Here is an 18,998-nt window from a genome sequence, read left to right on the forward strand (position 1 = left end):
AAAAAAGCTGAAACCCAACCACAAAGCACTTGGTTCCAGAAGTGTGCTAAATAAATTTGTTTTGTTGGTCCCAATTTCAAGTAAAGCAACATCACAGACTACAAATGTTTTCTTGGTCAGACCACATTATTCCCCCATCAACTAGAATAAATCTCTGTTTCATTAAAAATGCAGTTGCTTCTGTCCTGTATTTATGGCATATGGCTAGAATGTAATAGGCAAAAGCTATTGTGTAGCACTTGGGGTTATTAGTTTTTATATTCAGTTTTCCAATTTTTAAATGTATAATGATCTTGTGAATGTGATTGTTAAAAATATGGTTCAGTCTAGCCCTGTGGCTACTCTCATGGGTTCTGATCACAGCTGGGATTTCTGGACCTCTGCATAAATGAAACAATTGGAACTCAAGCCATGGAAATAAAATGGAAAAAGAAACTAATTATAAGTATGGTTTAATTAACCTTATTTATTATAGATGTTGAGTATGAAGCATGAGATATATTACATAAAAATGTAGAAAATAGTTTAATCTTAATAATTTTTCTATTCTCCCAATAGAGAGATCGGTTTCTCAAGTAAAAGCAGGTTGATATGTTTGTAAACGGTACTCATTTTGTAAGCAAGAAGCTCGTGGTTCAAATCCCGTCTCTGATACTCAGCTGTGTGACTTTGGGGAAATTCAATAGGATATAATGTTTGAACTCAGAGAAAGAAGAGAGCTGTGCTATTTAACCCACCAGCATTGGGGTCACTCCTATCACTCCAAAGATTATTGTTTGTACTTCTTGAAGAAGACCATAACATCATGGAGATGTGCCACAATGTGCAAGTAAATTGGAATTAAGTGAGGGGCAAGTGGGAAGGGTATAAAGTCATCAACCCCACTTTGTTTTCAGGAGCCATTTGGGTTCTTTGGCCAGATATGGATAAGGATGACTGGAAGATGGCTTTGGATGCAGTAGGAGACCTGTTTTGCCCTCCTGGTTTAATTTTTTTTTGGATAAGTAAAAGTGGCATCTTTGGCTTCTCTGCCTCATCTTTCTCTTACCTAGGCTTAATCACGGAATGGGCATTGCCTCACTTAAACTGACCTGGGAAAGACCTTGGCTTAAAAGGTCAAGGTCTCCCACCACATTGAGGGCCATCTCCACTTGTACACTGGACAGATAGTTTCTGAGGAAAAAGTGAGGTTGGTGACTTTGCACAGTCCTTCACAGGTTCACTTAAATCCAATTCCCTTGTATGACCTGCCCTTGCCTGCTTGATAAAGTGGTCTTCTTATAGAACAAAGTAGAAGTATCAACAACAAATAAAATGAAAAGACATTTACATTCAGGTTGCCAGAAACCCTGAGAGTCTTCCCTGACCAGATTAAATGTTTTTTGATTAGGAAAAAGGGGACCATTTTTTGCCTCATTACTTACCTAGCCTTAATCACTGAATGCATATTACTCAGATAAACTGAGATCTGGTAAAACCTTAGCTTAAAAAAGGCAAAGGACTGTAAGTCTCGGTTTTGGTCTTGTTACTGGTCACAGATGACTCCAGAGGAGTCCTCCTCACTGCACAGTCCTACCTCACTTGAATGCCATTCACTTCCAAGCCTTCATCACCTTCCTGATGTCATTGCTCCACTTCCAAGAGAGAAGGACAAGCAAAAACAATCCAGGGAACAGCTGTTCCTACCTATTTCCTCCCTCTAAGTAGAGGGGCTTATGGGTGTGCGGTGACACTTACATATACTAATAAATACACTTGGTCATTTTATCAGTCTTTCAATAAACAAACCCATTTTAAATTCCTGCTAAGAGTCAGGAATCTTGTTAAGCTCTGGGGACATGCAGAAAAAAAAGTAGCAACAGTTCCTTTCTAATAATGGTGAGAGCACATATAAATCAGATCTAAAAAAGACATATAGAGCATCATGAAGGAAATCTTATAAGGGATGGCACTAGTAAGAGAGGAGACCAGGACCAGTCTCTTGGAAGAGAGGCTACTGCCGATGAGTTGGAGAGGAAGTTAGAAGTCCAAAGAGTGTGACGTTGGCAGGGAGTCCATTTGGGCCATGGGGTACAGCCAGGCCAAAGGCTTGGAGGTAGGAATCGGAGTATTGTGTGAAAGGAACAGTAAGGAGACCACTGTTGCTGGAGAATAAATGGAGGGTCGTGGAATATAAATAAGGAGGTTGGAAAAGTTGGAAAGAGTGACTAGGCTGTGAAGAGATTTGAAAATTGATTTTACTTAATTTTTCTTTTCTTTACATAGATAAGTTTAGTGTTTGGGAGTAATTGGACAGTGGTTGAGGTCTAAAAGTTACTAATAAAAACTCAAATCAAAATAATACAGGTGAATGAAGTGTTTGGATGAAAAGACTCTCCTAAAATAAATTGTACTTAAACACTAGCCTTCTTCCCAGAGCACATTGTATTTTCATTCCCATGGTTTCATGTGTCAGAATCAGAAGCTAAGTAAATGTGATCTCATTCCAGAATGGGAAAGAACTATTAGAAAAATAATGAATTAACCTTTGTTTCTGTAAGAAACAAAATCAGATAATTATTTGTTTAACCAATGGACTATGCCTTGATTCCAGAGCAAACACTGTCAGTAATAAATTATATTGTATTTGGGAAACTGAAATCTTAAATCTCACATCAGGAATCACAGAGCAATGAATAGTTGCATATTACAAAAGACCAAGACATTCTGCCTTACTATTTAAGTAAATGATGTTTTGTGTTTTATATTTTATATTTTACATGAAAGGATAATTTCTGAATTTTGTTAATTTGTTAATTAATTGCTATGAATAACAGTTATGCACTCTTTTGCTTCAACATCAGCTTTTATCTAATAGTGAGTAAGTTACATGGAATTTTAAAAATAATATTCAAAATACTACATTCAACCTAAAGACAAATATAGTTTCATCATTAATAAGGGATAATATCTGTATTTAGTAGATAGCCAAAGCACCTATGTTCAAATCCCAAACTTCGAGTTATTGTGTGATAAAAATGGACAGTCGCTATAAATTTCTGGGCTTATTCTCTTATCTCTAAAATGAAGGATGGAAACCTGGGTGGGGCACAAGAGAGCACCATGATGGTGGCATGAAGATAAAACTCTACAAAACATTAAATGAAGCCTATACACAGATATTAAAGCGATACATCCCACCAAAAAATATGGAAACAAATTTTCAACTGTAGACATCATAGAGGATCTTTAGAGAAGATATATCTCTTGGAGGTGGAAGTAAAAGGGGAGGTAAAGCCCCGCTGGGCAGGAGAGTGGGAAAGCCAGAGGGAGACTTCTAGCTCAGGTGCCAGCAGCTAGACAGCAGTCAAGTTAATGTAATAAAAATGACAATTCTACCAAAATTAAATTACTTATTTGGTGCCATACCAATCAAACTTCCACATAACTATTTTATGGAACTAGAAAAAATTTATCTGGAGCAAGAAAAGATCAAGAATGTCAAGGGAACTGATGGAAAAATGTCAAGAAAGGTGACCCAGCTTTACCATATCTAAAATTATACTATAAAGAGGCAGTCATGAAAACTAGACAAAGACCCACATCTCACATCCCATCCCAAAATAAACTCAAAATGGCTACAGGATTTAGACATAAAGAGTGCTACCATAGATCAATTAACAATATCAAGAAATACTCTGTTAGATCTGGGATCTATGGAAAGGGGAGAGATTTAGGACCAAACAAGAACTAAGAGTACATTAAATTTGCAAAATGGATGATTTTGACCATAGTAAATGAAAAGGTGTTTGCACTAATAAAACCAATTCTTCCAATAATAGTGGGAAAACAGATGAGAACTAATTTTCACAGGGAGTGCTTCTGATAAAGGTCTCATTTCTAAAATAAAGAATTGAATAAAAATTTATAAAGTTATGTCCCTCTCCAAATGATAAATGGTCAGAGGCTATGAACAGGCAGTTTTCAATTGAAGAAATGGATGCTATAATGACATGAAAAATGCTCCAAATCATTACTGATTAGAGAAATGCAAATTAAAACAACTATGAAGTACCGCTTCACACCTATCAGATCAGATAAGATGACAAAAAGGGAAAATGATCAATGGTGGAGAGCTTGTGGGAGGATTGCGATATTAATGTACCGTTGGTGGAGTTGTGAATTAATTCAACCATTCTGGAGAGTAATACGGAACTATGCCCAAAGAACAATAAACTTATCATATCCTTTTATCCAACAATACAAATATTAGACCTATCTATCTAGAAGAAATCATAAAAAAGGGAAAAAATCCCATATGTTCCAAAATATTCACAGCAGCTCCTTTTGTAGTGGTAAAGAATTGGAAACTGAGGGGATGCCCATCAGTTTGGGAATGAATGAACAAATCATGGTGTATATGAATGTTATGGAGCATTTTTGCTCTATAAGATTCCATGAATGATCAGACTCTTAGAGAAGTATGGAATGATGGACTGATGATGAACAAAGGGAGCAGAAATAAGTGAACTGTATCCACATTAACAACATTATGAGATGATCAACTATGATGCATGCAACTCCTCTCAGCAGTTCAGAGAGCTAGGAGAACGCTGGGAGACAAAACCATCCACATCCAGATGGAAAAAAACAAAACCAAAAAACCCCACAGAATCGGAATGAAAACTATGTTCTTATTTCATGGTTTTCTTTCTTTTACCTTAATCCTAATTCCTCATACAGAAACTGAATAATATATAAATGTTAAACACAAAAGTACATGAACAATGTTCACTAAGACTGTCCCTGAGGAGAGGGGTGTGAAGGGAGGGTGGAAGAAAATTGTATAACATAAATATGCAAGTGGATGGATATTGAAATACTTACATAACTTGAAAGTGGAAAAATAAAATAAGATATCAATAAAAAATGAAATGAAGCATTTTGGCTAGATGTTCTCTGAAGTCAATATTGAGTCAAATCTGTGCTCCTATGTTACTTTGAAACAATTATTTTTTTCGAGGGATTTAGATATCACAATTACAATCTTTGAAAATTTTATATACTCATGATCTTTTTTTTTTTTTAGGTTTTATTTGCAAGGCAAATGGGGTTAAGTGACTTGCCCAAGGCTACACAGCTAGGTCATTATGAAGTGTCTGAGGCCGGATTTGAACTCAGGTACTCCTGACTCCAGGGCCCATGCTCTATCCACTGCTCCACCTAGCCGCCCCCCACCCATGATCTTTTAATGTGTGTCCTTAGTACAAAATAATGCAGATAAGTATTCTGTGTGCTTCTTTCTCTACTTTTTCATTATTCTCATTCTATAAAAATACATGTCTTATTTCCCCATAAGTATTGTTATCATTTTAAATCTCTGAGGTCATCTTTTGATATTTTACTTGGTCTTGCTTTAAATCTATTCCTCTCTTCCAGATAATATTGTCATTGTCTTCATCATTATCTTTTTTTGTTGTTGCCTTATTGGGTCACAGAAGTGATGGTGGATTTCAGAAGGATACAGAAGTGGAGGCAATGAGAATTTCCACATGGTACAACATAGAGTGATGTCAGAAGAGCAAAGAAAAGAATATACATATTGACTTCCATAATAGAATTAAAAAGAACCACACAGAAAATAATCAAAAGGCAATGTAACAAATTCATAAAGATCTGGCAGAATTAAAAAGAAGAGATAGCAAAAGTCATCCCTTCTGGGGCTGCGGAAGAGGTCTGCAAGTCCTACTACACACACAAAACAGGTGTTTTTAAAATTTATTTCAATGAATTGATCTTTTTTTTAAAGATCCTCTTTATTGTATGGGTAACTCTGGGAGGAGAAAAGGGGAGGATTCTGGAGCTTACTATTCTGATGAAAAAAAAAAACAGAAGACAGTGATAAAAACTCATTTTAAAAAGGATAAACCTTCCATATGACTAAACTGGAAAATTCTCAAGTTTAAGTGCAGTGATGGAGAATATGTCCTTTGTTCTTATATAAATCTTTTGCCAATTTCATCCTTGGATTCATCCTTGTGTTGGTCACCAGGTGACTTAGTCAAAATGCTCACCTGACCAAGTGTGTAAATTCTAATTTGGACAACCCTGGAAAAGTCAGACAATAGCTCTTGACATCAGTTTCCTCTTGTATAAAATATGTAAAATATGTATATTGGAGTGCCTACCACAGAGTTGTTGGAGAATTGAATGACAATACATATGTGATTTTTCACACATGAATATGAATATTAGCTATTATAATTGTTACTATTTTTGCTCCACTTCAGAGTCTGAACAGCAGACTAATCTCAGAAAGACCTGGCCTAGAACATCCCTGTATTAAAATCTTATAAACATATAAGAGGCTTGAAGACCTCTACCTCTCGAGATGTTTGCCCTTCTTAGAATATGTGCTCCTTGAAGAATTCCTTCTCACTTTAAACAGTTATACCTTTAAGAAAATATTAATTTGTATTGAAGTAAATCTGTCATTTTGTAATATCCAGCTTCTCTTCTTTGGGTCAACCCCCCCCAATTTTAATCACTATTCTACATGGCACTTCTTTAAATAATTGAAGATATTCCATATGGCTCCCATTACAACTTCTTTTCTCCAAGTGGGACATCGAAATCTCATTAACTGATCCTCTACTCCTATAATCTTTGGTCCCACAGGGAAAGTACTCATAAAGGAGTCAGAAGAAGTGCTACCAAGACCCCATGAAGGTCTCACTGAAGAATTTTAGAATTGACTGTTTAGCATGGGAGACCCTGGCACAGGACCACCCAACATGGCATGCCCTCATCAATGGGGAAGGCAGAATTGAAACAGCTCAAAGGAAACATGATATCCATAAGTTTAGAGTACCCACTCCAGGGGTTCACACAGACTATTTGTGCCCAACCTGGGGTGGGGCATTCCAAGCTCATATTGGCCTGATCAGCCACAAAAGGACACACTGTCATTTGTCTCAAACATAGTGATGTCCTTTTGGTCTTCTTCAATAGTGAAGGACAAGAATCAACCAATGCTTGTATTCAAGAGATAGGAGAACTGTGAGATATATGACAATGTGACTGGGAACAGCCCCTTTTTATACAATTGCAAACTAGAAATGTCTGTGTTTTCAAAAGCACTTGATTTGGAACATCCTGCCTCTTTTATCATGGCTAGGGGTGAGGGAATCATTGCCACAGCAGGTGACCTCCTCAGTCTTAGACTATGAGAGGAAAGGAGAAGGGGTTTTATTCTTGTTAATTTTCCTCTTTAGTTCCAGCTACAGGAAATTGAGTTGATAACTAGAAACTTCAGCTCCCATGATGGATATTGCATCTGGCCAGAAAACAAACTCTGAAGGGCAAGGGTCTTAGCACTAGAGCAGGGGACCTCAGCACTCAAGTTATATAGGAACTGAGGCTAACTGTGAGTCTAGATTCTCTCCATCCCCAGAGACTAATCCCCTAGAGGTTTATACCCGTGAAATGTTGCGGAAAACATTTATGGCTATGTTCCTAATATGACTTAGAAATAAATATTTCTTCATAAAAGTTAATGCAATACCAAGCTGCTAAATGAAACGGGAATTCTAGTCATTGGTTCCTTCAAAGAAGGGGAACACAAGTGGTGGGTGCCTGGGATGATGAAAAATAGTCTTTATATCACCTTAAAATGTAATATGTTGGTAAATGTAATACCCCATAGCCTCAGTGAGTGGGACCATCATAATTCCTGTTACCTGTTATAGTAATAATAATAATAATAATAATAATAGTGATAATAATAATTCCTGTTATAGTATCATCTATACTATATCCGAATAGTTCTAATAGAGGACTTGCCCAGGAAGCTCACTTCACTGTGGGATTCCTCAAATGTTGTCAAATTCTGTTAATCTTTTCTTTCCATATATTGTCATTGGCTCTATCCTCTGAATCTGAATTAAACAAGTTAAATCCCATATCCATATAACAATCCTAAAACTGCTTGAAAAAATTATCAAGTCTTCCTTAAGATTTCTTCTTCTCCAGGCAAAATATCTCCACTTTGTATAATTGATTCTAAGTTCTCCAATTAGTTAATATCACATTAATGAAAATGGTACATTTGTTATGTTTCATATTTAATAATCTCATTAAAATTGAATCTTCTTATAAGAGCCATTTTGATAACTGTAAGTTTGCACTGTACTACACATTTCTAGATTTTTCTTGATAGTACATGTATGTGGTGGTCTTCATTATCTATCTCTTTATCCTGATTTTTCATCAGGATATTTCTTTATTTGTGTATTTATTTAGTGGTGTTCAGGCTAATATTTATTTACCTGCAAAGATACTTGAAAAGAATCATGGCACTGACCAGAGTTGAGATGTTGCAGTCTTAAGAGTTTCTTATAAAAAGGTACAGCTAGATATTTAGTGGAGAAAATTAAATGGTCTTGTTAACTTCCTTTCTCTAGCATTTTGCTTATTAGATTTGGAGCAATGTCCACTAATTACAGCAGTATAAAGCTTTTGTTTTCTGAAATATATTTGCCAAGTTTGGGAACAAGTATTATAATTGTCTCATAGATGGAAAATGAGGTATGTTCTGAATGAGTTGTTCTGAAAATGGTTTTTATTTCGTGGCATGATTCAGTAAGAATATTTAAAAGGATATAATTGTAAATTATTTGGGAAATCATTGATTGAGTGGTGAATTATTTTAGTTATCTACTTCCTAAAGTTTCTTCAAGCTACATATTTTGTATTTTTTTAAATGTCCACTCAATTCAATAACTCAATTACATAACAATGTAATCATCAAATAGTTTCTAAAACATTATTTTTCATTTCTGAAATGTGTCCTTTATCATTTTTGGTGTTGGTCATTTCATATTTCTTCCTCTTCTTTTGGGCCTGTTTGCTAATGATTAATTTCAGTGATATTTTAAAAACATTATTTGTCCTTTTAATTATGCTTTTATTCTCTGTCACATTCACATCATTTACTTAAATTCTACTCTTATTTTTACTTGCTTTTGATATAGTCACTTGATATATTCAGTTTCTAGTTTATTTAACTGCAAATTGAATTCATTCATTTTCTCATTTTCTTTCTTGTTACAAGAAATGTTTAGGGATAAACATTTGCCTCTGAATATTATTTGGGTCACATATAAATGTTCACATTCTGCATTTATGTTTTTTAATCATTTTCATTATAATTCAGTTTTTTTATATGATGTTCTTTGACTCAAGCAAGATTCTACAAGTCATTTTTATTGTTTCCATGGGTCTATATATTTTGATAACATTTTCATTTTTGATAATTATTTTTAACACAATATGGTATATAATTGTAGCATTAGCTTCCAAATTTATGTCTTTACCTAAAACACAGTGTTTTCACAGATGTGGCAGAATAAAAAACACACCCTTTCTTTTTTTTCAAATCAGGACTCCTGGTCTGTATCACATTTACTTTCTCCAGAACTCTATTCAATACAAATTTCTCTCTTCCCTGTCTTTTGGTTTGATTGATCATATTCCATTAGCAAAGTGCATGCTGTTATCGATTTTCTAATTCTTTTTGCAAATAAGTGAATTTTTCATTTACACCCTTCCTTGATGTATTTAGATGAAGATTTTATATAGACATTCTCTCATTAATAGTATTTGTGATAGACAGCTTCTTTCTCACTGCTCTATAAATACATTTGGAAAGTTCAATCCTGAGTTAACTCTGTGAACAGGAACACCTCTTCCTGTCTTAAATTTTGAGTTTTTTTGCCTGTTTCTTCTTTCTATGAATTAGTTTTCATCATTAATTCATATATTAATTCATAAACTCATATTAGATGTCATGTAAAGTGCCTGCTTTCTGACTAGTCCCCTACTCTATTCCTATTTCCACCTAGAGTGATATTTTTACCCTGGATACACCGGACAAAACCGGTTAGAGATCATTTAAATTTGATAAAATGCTAAGGTGTTATCACCTTTATATCTCTGCCCTGTGGGACCATCAGAGATGGGGTTCAGAAATAGTCCTCGCCCTTCCCAATCATTACCCTCCTTTTCCATTCCATTTTGATTGCACTCTCTACAATGGTATTATTAACAACTTTACCATTATCCTGTTTCTCTTTTCTGAGGGTTATTGACAATAGCATGTTCTGGAAGACACCATATGTTCTGGTGCTGTAGCCAAAGCTAGATTCTCTCATTGCCTGATCACAGGGTTGGAAGGAGTGATATAGAACATAGAATGTTGGCTGTAACTTCAAAACACCTGAGTCCAAACCCTCTCTCTCTGTTATTACTTATATGAACAAAATGAAGGATCTCAGAGTCAAGAAATCTTGAGTTCAAATACCATCTCAAGACTAGCTGTGTGACTCTGGCCAAGACACATTATCTCTTTTTTTGTCTGTTTCCTCATTTGTAGAATAGGTATAATAGCTACCCCACAAAGGTGTGGTGGTGATCACATGGATGAATACATATACAGCATTTTGCAAATCTTAAAATGTCATATAAATGCTAGTCATTGCTATTAATAAAACTTATATTATTGCATATTAACTTTGTTTTAGGTTTTTGCAAGGCAAATGGGGTTGAGTGGCTTGCCCAAGGCCACATAGTTAGGTAATTATGAAGTGTCTGAGGCCGGATTTGAACTCAGGTACTCTTGACTCCAGGGCCAGTGCTCTATCCATTGCTCCACCTAGCCACCCCTGTTCACTTTTAAAAACTTCTTTTATGTTTTTTCTAATTCCTCTTTCATAACATGATTAATATGGAAATATGTTAAATACAAATGTATATATACAGTTTTTTTAGGTTTTTTTTTTTTTGCAAGGCCAATGGGGTTAAGTGGCTTGCCCAAGGCCACACAGCTAGGTCATTATTAAGTGTCCAAGACCGTATTTGAACCCAGGTACTCCTGACTCCAAGGCCAGTGCTTTATCCACTATGCCATCTAGCCGCCCCTTGTATATATACAGTTTTAGCAAATTGTTTACCACCATGAGGAGGGGGGAGAGAATGGAGGGTGGTTGAAAAATGTGGATCTCAAAAACTTGCAAGTGGATTAATGTTGAAAACTACCTTTGCTTGTAGGAAAAATAAAATAAAACAATAAAATAAAAATAACAGTTATATTATTTACTATCTCCAGGCCTATTTCCTAATTTATAATATTTAGAAGCTAGACTAGTTGGCCAATAGTATTCCTTCTCAATCCAAGTCCATGATCCCGTGACCACACAGAACACTTCTAATTGCACAGGTATTTTCAGATGCCTCCACCGCCACAGTAACATAATTATATGTTGTCTATTAAAGTTGCCCCCACCATCTTCAGATCCTGGACCTCCAGGTCGCTTTCATTCCTTCCAAGCTTGTTTAGTACTTGACTCAAAGTTGTCTTCTCCACTCCAACTCTGGCTCCCTATAGCTTCCCCATTCTCATCATCTTTGTTATCTCAGAATCACAAAGCTATAAAACCAACAAGGGACCTGAATAGCATTTTAGTCCAAGCCATAAAATGAGTAAAAACAAATAAATGAAAAAAATACATTATTAACATACCTAAGGAATATTAATCTAACTTTTGCTTAAAGACTTCTAGCCTGCCGACAGAAGTTGGCATTCAATTAGCAATAATTTTTATTATATCTGCTATGTGCAAAAAATTACATTATTTTTTAGATCTCCACCCCTCTTCAATAGTAGAATAGTAGCAATATCAGGAACGGCTGTAGAAGTAGTATAAGTAACAGTAGTAGAACAACAGTATTATTATTAGTAGTCGTCATAGCAGCAGTTATAGTTGTGATAATAATAGTTATCAGTTGTGGTGGTGGTAGTTGTGATCATTGTGATAGTCGGTAATAGTCATACGATTTGTGATGGTAATGGAATTAGTAGTAGTTACAGTGGTTGGAGCGGCAGTGATACTATAATATATTAGCTGTAATGGTAGTGGTGTGCCTAGTACTAGTTATAATAGGAACAACAGTGCTACTTGTGGCAGTCGTAGTAGTCATAGTGGTAGGACTTATCATACCAGTGGTGGTACAAGTAGTTGTAGTAATAGTTGTATTATATAGTAGTTGACATAGTTATAGTGGTAGCGCTAGTAGTCGTCATTATTTAGGGTTGAAATAGAGATAGAATTAGTCCTAGTAATACTAGCATTCCTACTTCTACTTTGACTACCACTACAATCATTATAAGCATTATACCTGCTACAGCTAGAAGCACTAGTTCCATTACTATTACAACCACTACAACTATTCTTCTGTAAGACTTCCAGAAGATAGAACAATTTTGATTGAAGAGAGTCTAGGATTTAAAAAAACCAATGTATTTCCAATTATTCATTACTAGCATTTGCGTAGCATTTGGAGGTGCTAAGATATTCTACAAATATTTCATTTGATCTCCATTACAACTTTGGTAGCTAGCTCCTATTATTATCCCCTTGGCCAAAAACGGTCATTTGCTCAGGATCACACAACTACTAACTGTCTGAGATTGCATTTGAACTTGTCTTCTTAACTCTGGGTCTAGTCATCCAATGGATCAGCTAATCATAGCCTTGTTCTAGAAAGCTGAATTTGTTTCCTGCTTTAGACATTTACAATCTTTGTGTCAATACACATCCTCATAGCCTCAGAATACAAATCAAGAACATGGTGGTCATCATCCTTACCTACTGCACATGATGAAGGCCCAAGTGCAGTCAATATATGAAGGACTTCTCAATCTCACTTATGGTTTAGTGGCTCAGACCCACTGTACTTTGGGGTTGGAGACTAGAAAAGAGTCATCTTGTTCTATTAGCATTTCCACTGGCAGTAATCAGCAAAATAGCCTGAATTTCCTCAGTTCCCAAGATAGAGCAGCAGGTTCTTTTTAATTATGTTATTCACATTTGACTACTGAAATGGACTTTATGAAAACATTGGAGTAGAAACAAACTACTTACTTTTGGAAGGGACCCTCAGATTGGCCAGAACTACTTCCAAGGAATCGGCTTGGACTCGGAGCACATAGCTTGTTTTCGTTTCATAGTCAAGAAGGGACTTGACATAGATCACACCTGTGACGTTATTAATTCCAAAGTGATCTAGAAATATAAAGAAAAATTGTTGGTTCTTGTCCTGAAACAGAGGTGAGCTTCTTCATTGTGATTTTGAAATGATTTCTTTATTTTGCTTATAGTTGGTAAATTAGAGATGTGGGGTTTTAAATCCCCTCCCCCCCATTACTCATTGCCTTGTAACTGTAGGCATGTTACATAGCCCATTGAGATTTCTATTTCCTTCTCCATAAACCAAGGGAGTTAAAGGAGTTCCTTCCAGCTCAAAATCTACAATCCAGCATAAATTGTTACCTAGCTCCTAGATAATCAATGGGATGTTTAAAAAGCAAGAAAAAAAGTAGCAGGAAGGATGTATTTACAAGCTGGTCTTTGATACTCAGACTCTCATGCTTAAGAGAACTCTCAGCAATCACAACCAACTGATGGCTAGCTCTTAGCTCTAGAATCTTCCTTCCTGAACAGATGACCTTCAGGACACTCTGTATCTTCTTTTCCATGACATTGAAAACTCCTCAATCTGGAGGTTCATGTCACCCCCAGAATTACCACATTGAAAGTGTGCTCTGGCCTCTCTTGGATTGAGTTTCTTCCAAATCCTCAGTTTGAAAGAAAACACTCAGGGTTGTGTTTAACTCGTCACAGTTTTCCTATTATGCTCCTATAATAGGTACCTTTATGCCTTTCCTTTTCCCCTTTTTAATCTTTTTAAATGGGTTGTCATCCTTCAGAAACTCACTGAGGGTAAAGACTGGGTTTCCTTCTGCTTATATAGGGACTTTGGCTTCCATAGAATATAAGAGGAGTGTGTTACCATATATATATATGTATGTTACCATATATATATATATGTATATACATATATATGTATGTGTGTATACATATATATTCACATATATATATTTATATATATGTATGTATATATATATATATATATATATGTGTGTGTGTGTGTGTGTGTGTGTGTGTGTATGTATGGGAAAACATTATTAGAGAATGGTACAGGCTAAGTGTATGGATTAGATTGTGACCCTGACCAATGGCTGACATGAAGGGGAGGAACGAGCCTTTCAAACTGCATTTAAGATTGTAAGATTGGATAGTGTCATAATTCGTGATCTCTCTACTAGGAGAAATGGACTTTCCTGCAGAAAAGTTTATTAATAAAAACTTCTTTAATCAATTTGGACTAAATATTTATAATTATGAGTCATTTATAACAACAGCATTTAGTCATGTTTGTCCTTAATAAATGCCTGTTGGCTGACCGACCTGGCCTTGCACTGTGCAGATGGAAACAGAAATTGCTTTATAAACTTTCAAGAATGCACTAATCAAATATGTCTTTATGGAAAAATGGAGAAAAAAGACAGAAAATTGTCTTTGCGAGAAGTGTGAGAAATCAGAGGACATACTGGATAAATGGTTAGCCTTGGAATCAGACAGCCTTCATTTCAAATCCTATATCTGATCCATATTAATTATGTGCTCATCCTAGACAAATCATTTAACCTTTTCATGTCTTCTGGCGACTAAGGTTTTAAATTAAAAATGAGTTGTCGATTTGCTTCAGTGGAGGACAAATACTACTTTCCCTACTGGAGTTCTCCTGATGAAATCATAAATCTTGAACAACACCCTCAGAAAAGAGGGAGAGGCAGAATTAGAAGGTGAGGGGAAGAAGAGAGAAGATAAAAGAATGGAGAGAGAGAGGGAGGATGGGAAAGAGACAGAGAGAGACAGGCAGAAAGAAATAAAGAATAAGAGAGACACAGAGAGACAGGCAAAGAAAGAAGGAATGGAGAGAGGGGAAGGAGAGACAGAGAAGAAATGGAGAGGGAGGGAGGGAGGGAGAGAGAGAGAGGGAGGAAGAGAGGGAGGAAGAGAGGGAGGGAGGGAGGGGGGGAGGGGGAGGGAGAGAGAGAGAGGGGGAGAGAGAGAGAGAGAGAGAGAGAGAGAGAGAGAGAGAGAGAGAGAGAGAGAGAGAGAGAGAGAGAGAGAGAGAGAGAGAGAGATAATATTATTATTTTTCCATTTTTCCTCCTGGAATGAAACCCCTGGTTACTCATATAGGGCAGCCATGGCTCTTATGGATGGAAAATCCATTTACAAGTATCAAAGATCATCTGTTAACCTGATGAGGAGGGGCCACACATCACAAGAAAACTACTAATCCTTGCAATAATTTTTTTTTTCAGAAAAAATTCAGATTTTTAAAGCCAAATGCAAAAATGTTTTTTGATTCTAGAGGAAAGATAACTCCAAGCTCTGCTCAAATATGATTGTTTGATGGTTCAAAATTCTATTTATGACAGTTTTCTAAGTAGGAACAGCACATGCACAGCTATGCAAGAATCTGGTCCCTCTACATGGTCTGGGGGTGACCTTCACCTCCACTTGCATGAGTCTGGTCATATCTTGCCAAGTTCAAAAGGCATGGAGAATGAGTTCAGAGACAAACTCAGAATATGTCATCAGTTTAAAACTCTCATCACCAAATTGATTAAAGAGCAGAAATATTTTTGTCTCCTTCCTCAGATCATCAATAACTGAATTAGAGAGTGGCTGAGATCTGCAGCAGTGCAGAAAGTAACCTTAATAATGTGCTTATATTTCCTGAATTATAATAATTTGTGAGTATGTGCGTATGTGGAAAAAGTGATGCATAAATGTGGAAATGCATATATATATATATAATATACATACATGTATGGGGTAAAGTAATAAAGATGCATTCTCTGCATTCAAAAAATGTTCAGTGAGGAAGATGATATATTTAAACCTCAGTTTCCTCACCTTTAAAATGTTGTGACTAGACTAGATACCCTCCAAAATCACTTCAATTTCTCCACTTAGGATACCCTAATCTTACATAATATAGAATAATCTTATATAGAATGAGAACATGTTTAAATGGAGAGGTATTTGGCTAGTTCCCAAATTTCAAAGGTCTAGGGGGTCCTTTCATCTAGGGGGCTCAGGAAGACTCCAAAGAGCCTTTGAACTTTGCAAAAAAGCAATATGACAAAGTGTTGAGATAAAAAAGGACATTTTGGATAAAGAAAATGAGGCAATAAACGCATGTGGCAGTGAAGACATAAAAGCCGAGTGGTACAAGGGATAGAACACTGGATTTAGAGTTGGGAAGACTTGAATTCAAACCCAAACTTAATTTTCTGGTCAATCAAAAATTAATGACTTGACTTCTCAGTTCCTCTCTCTATGAACTGAGGGGCTGAACTTCGAAGAGGTCAAAGTCCCATCTAAATCTATGATTTTAAACATGCCCATTTGACTGGAACTTAGGTGAAAGCAGTACAATACTAATGACCATTTACCTAGCACTGGAAGAGTTGCATGAAAACTTTGCACATCTTACCATGTCATATCCTCATAAAAGCTCTGGCAGGCAGATGTAATCATTAGCCTCAATTTATAGAGGAGGAAACTGAGGTTGAAAGTGGTTAAATGGCTTGGCCAGGGTCAGACAGGCAATAAGTATCTGAAGTCTTTTTTTATTTTTTATTTTGAACTTTTTACAATTTTCCCCCTAGTCTTACTTCCCCCCCCCCCCCACAGAAGGCAGTCTGTTAGTCTTTACATTGTTTCCATAGTATACATTGATCTAAGTTCAATGTGATGAGAGAGAAATCATATCCTTAAGGAAGAAAAATAAAATATTGTGTCTCAATGTTGCATTGATGGAATGAGCAAGTCCATCAAGGTTGGTCATCACCCCCATGTTGCTGCTAGGGTGCTCAGTGTTACTTTGGTTCTGCTCATCTCACTCAGCATCAGTCCATGCAAATCTTTCTGGGCTTCCCTGAATTCTATCCCTCCTGTAAGCCCAGGTCTTTTGCTCCCCAAAGACAACAAGATCCAGTGCCAATGCCAAGCTGCTTTATGAGATGAAGCTGGGAGTGTAAAGGCAGGCTGAGAGTTGAGAATACCTTGATAGGGAAGGTATGTGAGTAAAGGCAGTTTGAGAGTCCCCGAAGACCTAGGTAGAATGCTGTCTCTGACAAATACGACCTATCTGATCCTAGGCAAGTCACTAAGTGGAGCCTCAGCTTACTTACCTGTAAAGTAGAAATAATAATGATACTTTCATCACAGGACTATTTTGATAATCAAATGATATAATAAATTATGCAAAACACTTTGCAAATCTTCCAGAGAATTATGTTAATGTATTTTCTTATTATGGTATGTATGTACTTTTTTGGGGGGGGTGGAGTTGAGACATTTCAATATAGACACTCCTTCAATTGGCACAGATAGGCACCTTGCAGTCTTGGAGAGTTGCCTGGGGTCACTGACTTGTTCCAAAATCTGCCCATCCAATGTGGCAGATAGGATTTCTATTGAGGTCTTCCTGATTCTAAGCTTGCCTCTCTAACCACTCTAAGATGCTTCCTTTCATATGTTTGTGAGTGTATATACTTGAATGAATGTTTATTTGTAACATATATACTTACAATAATTCTGGGACTTGATTACTATTACTATTACTATATATCACTGCTTAATGTAAAGAGACGAAGGAAAAGAAAAGAATTTGGATTATCATACAGAGTAAACTGACATTTAAAATCCACCTATATTTTATATTTTTACATAGTCTGTTTCCTTAAAATCAGAGTTTGTGGCTATTTACTAAACATCAAGGTCTTCAGACTGACTTACCGTCCTCATTTCCTGAAACAATAGAATATACGATGCTCTGATTGATGGCTGCTGCGGAGATAACGCCAACGGGAGTCCCTACTGGTGCAAGTTCACTTACAGGAGGTGGTCTGCAGAATTAGACAAGATCATTTTTTTCCACGCGTTAATATTTGATGCGATACAGGTTTGCATTTAAAGATTAAATGTCTATAGTATCAGCAAAGGCAGGTTTTCCATAAGCTTGATTGCTAAAGTCTTCAGGGAGGTGAGAGATTAAGACAGTAGGCATAGAAACACAAACAAATGCAGCACTGTCTTATGAAGAAGAATGCCTCTTCAGCCAGGATAAGGCTGTCTTATACAATTAATTGATAGGCAACTGATGGAATGGAGGGCACTGTCCTGTTTCAAAATATAAGACAACTCACTGGCTCATCTCACAAGCATTAGAATTTTGTTATATCAAAAAAGATGCTAATGACATTAACCAGACAGTTTTTTCTTTTTTCTAGTCCTTGTCTCTTTTTAATTCCCATTCTTCTCCTTCCCCCAAACCACTTGAACTGAAGGTCATTCCTCAAGAGAAAGATAATCGCACGATAAAAAAGCAAGAACTCAGTTCTCTATGGAAAACCAGTTTCTTACTCATATCCTGAGCTTTGTTACTCTCTTATTTATCTATATTCCAAGCATCAGTTTCAATATACCCTTATTGCTTCTCATACGGGGTTATTTCATTTTGTAATAATAGCAGAAGTCTGATAATCTCTTCCAAGGGAATTTTCCTAATCATTTTCATGCTTCTTCACCCCTTTATCAATCATTCCTTTCTGCTCTTCAAAGCAAAGGAGTGTTGTTACTACTTGAGTTGAACAGAGACTCCCTTAAAGTCATCCTGCCTCTTTACCTTTGATCACTTTCCATGTCCAAATAGTTTGCAAATCTTTTATTTTTCCTTTTCTTTTCCATCACTGGGACTCTGCCCATTTCAGGCCCTTATCACCTCTCATCAGGACTCTTGGCTTATGCTCCATGTCCCTCTTTTTCCAGTTTCTACACTCTAATTCAGATAGTTTGGCATTAGGGGGAATGTGACAGGTTCATATCTTACTCAAGACACCTGCTAGCCACATGATCCTGGAAAAATCACTTAAGATACATTTATTAACGTGATAGGCACTGCGGTAAGTATCGAGGCTACAGAAAAGGACAAAACCATTACCTGACTTAAAGGGACTTGCTTTTCATGGAAGAAAC

General features: G+C 36.3%; 1 protein-coding gene across 3 annotated transcripts in view; it reads right to left on the minus strand.

Moving 5' to 3' along the window:
- Nucleotides 1-18,998, minus strand: part of PCDH15 (protocadherin related 15) — a 2,110,989-nt gene that overhangs the window by 133,049 nt on the left and 1,958,942 nt on the right. For all 3 annotated transcript variants that reach the window (XM_074232276.1, XM_074232274.1, XM_074232275.1), the window contains 2 exons: nucleotides 17,760-17,869; nucleotides 12,960-13,100 (listed from right to left, as the gene is read on the minus strand). In XM_074232276.1, coding sequence (XP_074088377.1) covers nucleotides 12,960-13,100; nucleotides 17,760-17,869 — 251 coding nt within the window. The remainder of the gene's footprint in view (nucleotides 1-12,959; nucleotides 13,101-17,759; nucleotides 17,870-18,998) is intronic.

This window comes from Macrotis lagotis, chromosome 4 (genome assembly GCF_037893015.1).
Source record: "Macrotis lagotis isolate mMagLag1 chromosome 4, bilby.v1.9.chrom.fasta, whole genome shotgun sequence".
Lineage (NCBI taxonomy): Eukaryota > Metazoa > Chordata > Mammalia > Peramelemorphia > Peramelidae > Macrotis > Macrotis lagotis.